The 12,057-nt window shown below is 48.5% G+C and overlaps 1 protein-coding gene across 1 annotated transcript in view; it reads left to right on the plus strand.

The window, feature by feature from the left end:
• Positions 1-276: 276 nt before the first annotated feature.
• The window catches only part of ADAM33 (ADAM metallopeptidase domain 33), a 32,786-nt gene continuing 21,005 nt past the window's right edge, over positions 277-12,057 (plus strand). Inside the window, exon 1 of the mRNA XM_007496878.3 lies at positions 277-461. Within this exon, the coding sequence (XP_007496940.1) occupies positions 335-461 (127 nt within the window). The 5' untranslated portion in view covers positions 277-334. The remainder of the gene's footprint in view (positions 462-12,057) is intronic.

Raw genomic sequence — 12,057 nt, forward strand, 5'->3', positions numbered from 1 at the left:
ACCACCCAAGTGAAAAAGGAGATCCAGTGGGGTGGGGCAGGGCCGGACTGGGTGGGGCAGGGCTGGAGATCTAGAGAGAGAGGGAAGGACAGGGAGAGGAGAAGGGCCAGGCCCCGTGAGGGGCTCGCAAGCTGCTGCAGGCTAGGGGAGAAAGTTGGAGGGAGGGGCAGAGAAAAGGGGAAGGCCCGGAGGGCCGGCGGGTAGGGGGCGGGAGTCCTGGAGTGGGAGGGCGGGAGGGAGGGGGAAGGGGCGGGGGCTGGAAACCGGAGGGGAGCGAAGTGGGTAGGGACTACCGAGGCGGCGCTGGGGGTCGAGGAATTGGAGTTGGACAGGCATGGGCTGGGGCTCGGACGGGGCCTCGGGCTCGCAGGGTCCTGGGACAGCCCGTTGGACCCCGAGACTCCTACTTCTCCTCCTCCTCCCCCCGCTGGGGACCGGGACCCGGGCCCGAGAGCCGAGAGGTGAGGAGGGGCCGGAGGGGCAGAAAGGATCGGGAATACAGGGGCAGGAAAGGAGAATGGGGGTCCGGAGACCATCCTAGTCTTGCAGACAGTGGCTGGGGCTGGAGTGAAGTCTGCACTTTGAGCGGGACTCTAATGAGTCCCAGATAGGGGAAGGGGGTTCAGGTCGGGACCTGGGAGGGCAAGAAGTCGGAGGGACAGGGCGGAGGGAGCGGAGATCCCAGCGGCCGCAGCTTGGGCACTAAGACTGAGATCTGGCATCTCTGACACTTAGAATCTGTGTGTCACTTTCACTACTAAGTAGGCTAGACAGCTTTAAGTCGTTTGCTCTCCTGTATTGTTTGTCATACCAAGTGTCTCAGATGAGAAGAAAAGTCACCTTTAATGAATAGATTCTGTTTGAATTCAACGTTAGTAGGTCTTAAGAGGGTTAGTTGGAAAGAATTCCCAGTCACCCAGCAGCTCCATCTCTGCCTGTGGAGAGGGCCTAGGATTCTCCTGCCAGCTCAGAGAATGCAGCTGGAAAGGACCTCAGAACTCAGAATTTGAAAGGACATTGGAACCTAAGCCATGCACAGCTAGGAGGGACCTAGAACAATTCTGTAGGACAGAACAAACCTTCATTGAGGTACTACTAGGGATATGATATAAGGTTTAGATAAGGGGAGGGGGTGGCTTGGCCCCAGAAAACTGGGAGGAAAACGAATAGACAATAAATCTGGAAAGGTAGGAAGCCTCCAGATTGTGGATACCCTTGAATGTCAACAAAAGAGTTCAGACTTCATTTGGTTGGCTTTCTGCTATAGTGACTTTAGGGAGAGAGAGAGTCTGGAAGAACTGAGTTCAAATCTCACATCTGACCATGGGACATATCCCCCAACCTTACTGAACTGGAGAAGGAAATGGTGAACAACTCCAGTATCTTTACCAGGAAAACTCCAGAGGGGGTCATGAAGAGTTAGACACAATTGAAAAATGACTGAACCCCTTCTCTTGGCTTCTTGGTCTTTACATTCTTCCAGTTCTCTCACCTACCTAATCCCTTCTCTGTCTGCTTCACTGGTTCCATGTTCTCTTTCTGATTGCTCAAGGTACATACTTCTCAAAGTTTTGTCCTGAGACTTCTTTCTTTCTTTCTTTCTTTCTTTCTTTCTTTCTTTCTTTCTTTCTTTCTTTCTTTCTTTCTTTCTTTCTTTCTTTCTTTCTTTCTTTCTTTCTTTCTTTCTTTCTTTCTTTCTTTCTTTCTTTCTTTCTTTCTTTCTTTCTTTCTTTCTTTCTTTCTTTCTTTCTTTCTTTCTTTCTTTCTTTCTTTCTTTCTTTCTTTCTTTCTTTCTTTCTTTCTTTCTTTCTTTCTTTCTTTCTTTCTTTCTTTCTTTCTTTCTTTCTTTCTTTCTTTCTTTCTTTCTTTCTTTCTTTCTTCCTTCCTTCCTTCCTTCCTTCTTTCCTTCCTTCCTTCCTTCCTTCCTTCCTTCCTTCCTTCCTTCCTTCCTTCCTTCCTTCCTTCCTTCCTTCCTTTATTTTTCTTTCTTTCTCTCTCCCAATTACATGTAATAACAAAATAACAATTATATGTTATATGACCAAACTTATTTCCCTCCCTCCCTTCCCTTCCCCCTCCTGGTGCTAGCAGGCAATTTGATCTGGGTTATATATGTATTTTCATGCAAAACATTTCCATATTGTCTCTTTTTGTAAGTGAGTAATCTTATAAAACCCAAATCCCAAAACATAAATTCAAATACACAAGTGAAAAATGCTTTGATACACATTCTGACTTCCACAGTTCTTTCTTTGGAAGTGGATAGCATTCTTTGTCATAAATCCCTCAGAACAGTGGATCATTCCACAATATTGCTATTACTGTGTACAGTGTTTTCCTGGTTTTGCTTATTTCACTCTGCATCAGTCCATGAAGGTCTTTTTCTTGGAGCATCTTTTAAAATTGTCTTCATAACACACAGATCTGACCAAAGTGGTAATGTAGAAACAAAACACAAAAAATTCATTACAACTTATTTAAAAACATATATTTTAAAAGATAGATTGGAGTAAGATTGTGGAAAGCCTTGAATGCCAGGCTAAGATATTTGCATTTTATCCTTTTATAAAGTCAGGAAGCCACTTTGGTCAGACCTATGTTGTTAGGAATATGATTTTGAAAGACGCTCCAAGGATAGATGGTAGAGAGAGAGGAGAGGTAGAGAAACGTGTTAGACCATGATCATAATTCTCCAGGCAAGAGATGATGAGGGCTTAACTAGGGAGGAAGATGTATGAGTGCAGAGGAGGCAGATTAGAACAATATTGCGAAGATAGAATTGACAGACCTTGGTTCCTTATTGGATAGAATGGGAGGAGAAGTGAAGGCAAGGGATGAGTCAAATATGACTTTGAAGTGTTGTGGTTGAGTGACTAAGAAGATGTTAGTGTTCCCAACTAAAATAGAGAAGTTTGGAAGAGGGGCAGGTCATGAGTTCAGTTTTGGCTATCTTGAGTCTAAAGGGACTACTAGACATTTAAACAGAGATATCTAGCAGCCATTTGGATGTTGAGTGCTAGAACTTGTAAGAAAGCACAGGAGACTAGAAACAGAAGTCTGAGAGCTGTCTACAACAGAGGCATCCTGTACAGAAATACAACAGAACCAAATTAAACTGTAATTGAGAAGACTTTAACAAAATAAATAAAATAAAATGGCACACAGATAAACATTAATATGTGGGTTTCTAGGTAATATATGTAAGCATAAAGTCTATATGAGGGTTAGTGACCCCAGTTTCTATTTGAGTTGCCTACACTGGTCATCAACTCCCCTGTTGTGTAAATGCCATAACCCAAATCTGTATGATCAGCACAAATGTTCTGGATACAGCAGTCTACAATAATTGTTCATTTTAATTTCTTGCACAAAGGTACTAATTAAAAGTGAGACTGGATGAGAGAGAGAGAGAGAAAGAGGGGGAGGGAGATAGGGAGAGAGAGAGACAGACAGAGGCAGAGACAGAGAGAGGGGGAAGATAGGGAGAGAGAGATAGGGAGAGAGACAAAGAGAGAGGGAGAGGGGGAGAGGGAGAAAAGGAGAGAGAGGGGAGAGGAAGAAAAGGAGAAAGAGAGAGATAGGGAGAGAGAGAGGGAAAGAGGGAGAGGGAGAGGGAGAAAAGGAGAGAAGCAGACAGAGAGAGAGAGTGAAAGAGAGAGAGAGAGAGAGAGAGAGAGAGAGAGAGAGAGAGAGAGAGAGAGAGAGAGAGAGAGAGAGAGAGAGTGTCCATGTAGTCTTAGGTGGCAGCGAGCCATCTGCCTAATAATAACCCCTTGCATTGTTATTTCACTTTTTCCCTTTGGTGTGTCTTGTCACATCCCCAGCCTTGTTATGAGTTACCCAATGCCAAGGCCAAGCCTTCTCCTTCTATTAAGCCCATAGCAGAGCCAGGCACAGAAGGCGACTCAGAGGGAAGATGGCATCATGGAAACTGCTCTGCATATGGATTAAGTGTCCTTTGACACTACCTGTCCAACCTTGGACAAACCATGTTGGGCCTCCATTTCCTCTTGTTTAAAATGAGGGGATTGGGCTGAATGAGTCCTCTCTAGCTCCAACTTCCTGAACTTGTGCTCCTGCTGGTGAGATTTACAGCTAGTCTCTCCCTTCCCTTCTCTGGGACCGTTCCTCCTCAGTAAAAGGAGGGGGTTGGAACAAATGACCTCTGAGGCCCCTTTAAGCTACCCAGCCCTCCTGGTCCAGAGTGGGAAGGGGCTAGATTCGAGACCAAAGGGCTTGGGTTTGAATCTCAGCCCTGTATATGGCCTTGGACAAATTACAAAGCCTATGAATAACTCTATTTACCTTCTGAGAGTTTTGAGCCAGGCAGGGAGAGGCTCCTATTTGTGCATTGGGAAGATGACTGGCAGTGTCCAGAAAGGACTGGGGAGGTTGGTGCTGAATGTCCAGGCCTGAGGGTCTTTCCCCATAGGCAGTCCCTCCCCCATTCCTGGAGCTTCGTTTCCACTCTCCTCCAACCGGATGGGGGAGGGAGAGAGGGTCAGGGGTTAGGACTGAGAGCCCCAAGGGCCCTGGTGGAGCCTGGGAATGATCTGGGGATGCCCCTTCCTCTCCTGGTTTCCCTCCCTCCCTCCTGTCACTTCCCAAGGAGAATCGAATGAAGTCATTGCTCAGGGGGTCGATTTTTCGACAGTTCCCACATCCCCAACACCCCTCCTCCTCCTCCTCCTCCTCCTCCTTCCCCAGGCCTTCTGGAGCCTGGCTTTCATCCCCTCCTGCCAGAGAAGCCCTGCAGGGAAGGTGCTGCCTTCTCTTTGCTCTCTCCTTTTGGCTTGGGGAGGGAGGCTTGAGTTTTTTGGACAGTTGTGGCATTGCTCTGGGTGTCTGTCGCCATTTGGCCGGTCGTTTCTCCTTGCTGGGGGCTGGATAGCTCTACCCTTGGGTCTCTAGGACTTTGGGGCTTTCTGCTTCTCCCACTCATGGAGGCTCCCCATCTCTCTTGGGCTAAAAGAATGTTTCCTTTCCCCTCTTCTCCATTCAAGCCCCCAGGGATGGGGAGAGGGACCCACTTTTCCTGCCAGATGTGGAGATTGGAGGTGGGAAGGCATTTCAGAGAAGGGTCCCCCAGCCCTTCTAACCCAGGCCTCCCTGGCATCCCTCCTCCACCCCCTGCCGAAAAAACATGAGTAAAACTGAGAGCATTGTGGTTGGAAAGTGGGTGGGGAGGTCCCTGGAGCTCTTGACTTGGAGCTACCTGTGATAGTTGAACCCATCAGTCAGTTCCTGTTTATCAGAAATGGCCCAGTGCCCATCGAGTGTCTGGCACCTAGTAGGTGCTTAGGGAAGTTTTTTCAACTGGCTGAGATCTATCCGTGGACTCCTTCATGAGCCCAGATTAGGAGCCTCTGGGGAAATCCAGCTTCTTAATTTTAAAGAGGAGGACACTGAGGCCAAGAGAAAGAAAGCGATTTGCCCAAAGTTACCCACCTCATTTGTTATAGGCAACACTAGGACCAGAACCCTGGCCTCTGGGCTCTTTTGACTCCACCATGACTCCACATATTTCAATTGTGTTGAGTCTGAGTTGGATGATGAGGAAGATTATAACAAATAATAATAATGATGATGATCATTCATATCTTTACCATCTATTTTCTCATGTGATCCTCATCCTAGCTCCTAGAGGGAGGGAAGACAGGGTTTATTATACCCATTTTATAGAAGTGAAAACTGAGGTTTGGAGGAAAAGGGTCATGGGACCCCATAGTGAGTTAAGAGACAGAGTAGGCTTTTCCCCCTCCCCAACAGCAGCATAAGCATTGGGTCTGTCTTGAGGCCTCATGTTGTGTCTATACCCAGGGGGCAATCCTCCCCAGACATACTGGGGACCCCTCTTGGGATGGATACAGAGAGAAGACAACCATTGAAATAAGATTTCCTTTAGGGCAGGAGTGAGAGGGACCCAGTCGGTAGAATGGAGTGACCTCATCCCTAGGTCCCTGTCTTAATCTCCCCACTTCTCTTTCTTTTTGGTCTCTGTCACTGTGGCAGGGCTCTACTGCCTCTCCTTCTGTAGGCTTGGCTATTCTCAGTGCCTCTCTTTTGCCCTGCTCATATTCTTCCTGGAATCTACTTGGGTCCATGTTGAAAGGTGTCTCCTTCCCAATCCCTCCCCCATTAGATTACAAAGTGGCTGGTGCCAAACCATCTCTAACTCACTGGAGTGGTTCACCATTTCCTTCTTTGACTCATTGAACAGATGAGGAAACTGAGGCAAATGGAGTGAAGTGATTTATCCAGGGTCACATAGCTAGTAAGTGTTTGAGGCCACATTTGAACTCATGAAGATGAGTCTTGCTGATTCCAAGCCCTGTGTTCTATCCACTGCACCCCCTAGCTGCCCTCTTGCATTTATTTTCTATGCCAGTGATGGAGAACCTCTTAGTGATGGTGGGTCCTGCCCCCATCCCACCCCCCAGACCAAGTGCTGTGCACCCCCCCCCAAACTGTGAGCAGTACCCCTCCCTCCACTAATGCTGGGCATGCCTTGCCTCCCCTTACCCCACCCAAAGGAAGGAGGAAATGCTCCCATTGGGATGCTGGGTGAAGGGGTGGCAGATATAAAAAAATGTCAACAGGCAGTGTCGAGGGGGAAGGGAGAAGCTCTTCCTGAGTCCCTCTTCCTTTCTAGAAACAAACTGGGGGGTGTGTGTGGGAGGGCTGCTGTGTGCCCACAGAGGGCCATCTTTGGCACTTGTGACATAGGTTCACCATCATTGTTCTATGCCTTCCTAATACACTTGCATTTGTTCATGTTGTTTCCTTGGTTAGAATGTAAGCTCCTTGAGACAGGCATTGTTTTGCTTTTGCTTTCATATCCCCCAGAGCCTAGCCCAGTGCTTCATACATACATAGTAAGTGTGAGAAAGGAATGATGCCATTTTCCATTTTTATATTCCCATCGTGGTGCTTTGAAGGTTTGTTGAATTGAATTGAATTGGTGCTGTTCAGTCATTTTCAGTTGTGTCTGACTCTTTGTAATCCCATTTTGGATCTTCTTGTCAGAGACACTGGAGTGGTTGGCTATTTCCTTTTCCAGCTTATTTTGCAGATGAGGAAACCACAGCAGGCCCGGTTAAGTGACTTGCCCAAGGTCACACAGCTCAAAAGTTTAAGAATTGTGTTCTTCCTAGTCTCTAAGCTCTCTTCTGCCTCATCCTGTACTTATCTTGAATTGGATAGGGAACAACAGACCTTCCCTTTCCCTCAACCCAACCAAGTCTTCTCTTCCATAAGCAAAATCTTTCCATCTTTCCCTTTCTCTTTATTCCCACTTATAAACCTCCAACGCCATTGCTTGTTCTTCTGCTTGGCCCACCTCTTAATGACTCTGAAATGAGAGGCCTTAGCCAATTTGATTGGACATTTATTAATTGTGGAAAACCATAATGGAGGGATAGTTGGGTATCACAGTGGATAAAGAGCCAGGTCTGGAATGAGGGGGACCTGATTCTGAATCTGTCCTCAGACACTGCCTAGTTGTGTGACCTTGAACAAGTCCCATAACCCGAATTGCCTAGCTCTCACTGCTCTTCTCTTTGAATTGATACTAAAACAGAAAGTAAGGGTTTAAAAAATAAAAAATTTAAAAACAACTTAATAAAAAAAATAAGCACAGCTAGGTGGCTTTATGGAAAGAGCACCAGGTCTTGAGCTGGGAGTTCAAATCCGACATCAGATACATCCTAACTGAATGACCCTGGGCAAGTCACTTAATTCCCATTGCCTAGCCTTTATTGCCTTGGAACCAGTGAGGATTCTAAGATGGAAAGTAAAGGTTAAAAATAAACCCTAATGCATAAGAAATTGAGCTCAAAGTCAGAAAGACCTGAATTCAAGTCCCACGTCCTATGCATGCTGGCTTTTGGGACCTGAGTCAAATCACTTAACCACTCTTTGCTTGGAGCCAGTTCTCTGAGGCTAGAATTCAGAGAATAGTTTGTGGCTGAGCTCCATGGGTAGAGTGTATGCTGATGAAACCTCATCCCTGGACTCCATACAAGGCCCTGGGCTCAGGGTTTGGGATACAGAGGCAAAAACTGTCTCTGCCTTCAAGGAACATACAACCAAATAAGGGCAATGTGGGATAGAGAGCAATTAGCCCAATACAATGTACAAAATGATTGTGTGTGTGTATATGTGTGTATTGTGTGTGAGAGAGACAGAGAGAGAAAGAGAGAGATGGAGAGAGAGAGGGAGACAGAAGAGAGACAGAGGTAGACAGAGACAGAGAGGACAGAGAGAGAGGGAGAGGGAAAGAAAGACAGAGACAGAGAGAGAAAGAGAGAGAAAAGGAGAGAGAGAAACAGAGAGAAGAGAATCAGAGAAGAGAGAGAGGACAGAGAGAGAGGGAGGGAGAAAGAGAGAGAGAGGAACAGGGAGGAGAGAGACAGAGAAGGAGAGAGACAGAGAGAGGGGGGGACAGAAAGAGACAGGAGAGAGGCAGAGACAAAGACATCGAGAGAAGACAGAGAGAGAGGGAGGGAGAAAGAGAGACAGACAAAGAGAGAGAGAAAAGGAGAGAGAAACAGAAAAGAGAGAGGACAGAGAGAGGGAGGGAGAAAGAGAGTGAGAGGAACAGAGAGGAAAGAGACAGAGAGAAGGAGAGAGACGGAGAAAGAGAGAGAGAGAGAGAGAGAGAGAGAGAGAGGGACAGAGACAGAGACAGACAGAGACAGAGATAGAGAGAGATTGAGAAAAGTGGTGGTCAAGGATGGCTTCATCTTTGTTTCCCTCGTGTCTAGCATAGTACTTGGAGCACAATAGGCAATTAATAAATGTTTGTTGTTTAAGGTATATGTAATTAACCTTCCTATTCCCCCTCTGCCCCCTAAATCACATACAAACACAGACGTGCACCCCAAACACTTGTGCGTGCACACTGCGCTCGAGCGCACACACACACACACACACACACACACACACACACACTTCTTGGCTCTGGCTAGAACATGTCCCACTGAGGATTTCTAGCTCTGGCTTTATGGACTAGATGGGAACAGAATCTTGGGGGAAATGAAAGATTTCAACAGATGGAGATTTGAGTTTGGGGATGAGGGGGAAGTCCATGACAGTATGGGGGATGGTGATGCAGAGGTGCTGAAATAAGAGAGGGTAGGACTACCACAGGAGACCTATTGTGGAGGCTCTTTAATGTCAAGAGGGAGGGTTTTCTCTTTTCTTTGGTGGGCAGTGGGGAGCCATTGGAGGTTTTTGAGCTGGGAAGTGACTGAGTCCCATCAATGCAGTATGTTTTGGAGAAGGAAGAACGTAGGTACAGGGTGCCAGTTAGGAGGAGGCTATTATGAAGATCGAAATAAACAGGACCTGAAGGACAGTACCCCTCTTCCACCTACATCCTTCAGCTGCCTGCCCCCTCTTTTGGGGGCTAAATGATAGACAGCTCAGGGAGCAGAAAGGGGCCAGGGAGGAGGATAGGAATCTCTGTGAGAGGATAAGTGAGAGAGTGGAAGTTCGGTAAGAGGATAAAGGCACGGGGGTCAGGGCTCAATGAGATGGAGCTTCAGGGATACAGGAAGTATCTGAGGCCACATTTGAACCCAGGATCTCTGGGCCACTTCGCTGTCCCTGCTTCTCAGACTGAGGGCATTGAGGTTCCGTGCGAGGATGGGGATTGAGTGAAGAGATGGGGGCTCAGTGAAATGGTGGGGCTTCGTGAGAAGGCGGGGGAGGGTGGGGGTAGGAAACCTGAGCCTCAGTCTTGCTGGGGCCAATCCCCCACCCCATTTCCTTTTCTGTTCTACAAACCGAGAGCGGGAGACACTGGGGATGGAGGTGGGGTGGAGCTTCAGACTGAGCTCTGTTTTGAGTTCCTCCTTGAAGGAGACTAGGTTATGGGGGCAGGGAGCAGCCACAGAGCCTTGGACTCAGCCCCAGGAGTTTTATGAGTTTCCTGTGTGAGAATGAGGCCGTTGATGCGAGGAGATAAGCTGAGGCAACTTCAGTTTGTTTTGTCCTAGAAGCCTGGTTTGAATCAAGCCCACATGCCCAAGGTGGGTGGGGCAGCCATCTTCCCCCCTTTCTCCAGCTCTGAGCCCCAGACAACTAGGGAGAAATTTGGGGGAGAAAGGAAGAGGCAAATACCCTGCCTAGACATGAGAGAGGGAAGCAACCCTTCCAATCAGGGAAGTCTTCCTGAAGGTAGGGGGCTTTCCAGGAACCTCCTAGATAATAGTGGAATGGAATTGGGCCACCTAGGTGACAGAGATAGCACAGGAAGAAGGTTGAAGAAGACCCTGAAGGCTGACAGGAGTCATTTCTCTACCCCATGTTCCTTCCTAGGAAGCCTCCCAGGTTGCCTCCGTCCTGGGCAGTGGTTCTGGGAACAACGGATGCCATTCTTCCTGGAGGCCACTTCCAGGAGCTCAGTACCCCGGAGAGGGTCTAGTATGTGGCTCCAGGCAAAGATGTCTCTAGCCTCTAGTACAGCTCAGCACCCCAAAAGTTCTAGTCGCCAGGATGCTTTCCTGGCCCGTTGGGTGAGTCTGCTCCTGCTTCCACCCTAGGACTCAAGCATTTGGGGCTTAGCTTGGTGGAAGATGTTGTGCCCCATTTCTAGGGGCCTGGAGAGATGGGACACAAATGACTATAAGCTCAGGGGATCGTGGCATAGAGCGATCGATGGTTTTGGCTGTGCTGAATTTGAGATAGCTTTGAGACATCCAGTTCAAAATGTGGAGCAGGCAGCTGGGGCTCAGGAGAGAGAATGGGACCAGAGGCCATCAACATGGAGGCAACAATTGAAATCAGGGTTGTTCATGAGGCCAACAAGGGAAAGTGTAGACAGGACGGGGTGCAGGATGTTGGGGCTCCCCCCAATATGGGTTTCCAGCTTGAGAATGAGGCGGTTGATGTGAGGAGATAAGCTGAGGAAACCTCAGAGTGTATTGGTCCTCCAAGCCTATGTACCCAAGGTGGGTGGGTGGGGGGCATCCCCCCTCCTTCCATTTATAGCGGTGAGGCTCGCACCCCAGAACCCCAGAGTAGTGATGATCAGCCCACAAGGCAGACTGAGGAGTAGCCATCAGACATGGAGGAGGACCAAGAGAAAGCAGTGCCATGGAAACCCACAAGGAAGAGAGGGTCCAAGAATAGAACTTGGTCCATCCACGGTGTCACACACGGCAGAGGACACAAATGGGGAGTCTTTCGACCGTGCCCATCTGTTCCCCCCCCCCCCATTCCACTAGCTTTGTCTCAGGCTGGATCCTGGGCTGCCAGCCAGATGGCCAGGCATTCGAGGCTCCGCCAGGCTCTGTGGGTCAGTGGGAGGCCTCAGATGGATGGAGGTTTAGCTGGTGGGATTTATAGAGGCTAAACCAAAGAGGGTGAAGATTCCAGGCATTTTGGCTGGGTGAGTAACTTCCTTTCTCCTGTGACTCACCAAGAGCCTTCTTAGCTTGCTTCTCCCCAGGACACCCCACCCCCAAACTGAGGGAGGGTCCAGGCTGGGACCCCCCCTCCCCTTTCCCTCAGATTGTGACATGGACTCCGAGGCTGTAAACAACTTGGGGAGGGAAGTGAGAGGCACAAAAGGGAATTAAGGGCCGCAGAGACCCCTCCCCCCACATCTGGAGCAGCAGCTGCTTCCCCTGGGGAGGAGGGGTAGATTAGGCCTAGGGTGAAGGAGGGCTGGACTTGGGCTTTGGGTGGGGCTGAGGTTAGGCCAGTCTGGTGTGGAGACCAGAGGACGGCCAGAATCCTCAGTTAGGGGTGCTAAGTTTTCCTGTCCTTTGGGCACCCCATTCCCAACCCCATCCCACTTCTGGGGTGCCCCTATCTGGTTCTGGGTCTTGTTCAGCATTTCTGTCTCGTTCAACTTGTTTCTATTTCTCTCTGTTCCTCCCTATTTATTCCCATAGATCTTTGTCTGTCTTCTCTGAGTCTCTCCATCTCTCCCTCTCTGTCTCTGACTGTCTCTCCCTGTCTGTATCTCTGTCTCTGCCTGTCTGTATGTCTCTGTCTCTCTCCCTCCCTCCTCTCCCTTCTCATTGCTCCACATCTGGGACTGTTTCT

The sequence above is a fragment of the Monodelphis domestica genome, chromosome 6 (genome assembly GCF_027887165.1).
Source record: "Monodelphis domestica isolate mMonDom1 chromosome 6, mMonDom1.pri, whole genome shotgun sequence".
NCBI lineage: Eukaryota > Metazoa > Chordata > Mammalia > Didelphimorphia > Didelphidae > Monodelphis > Monodelphis domestica.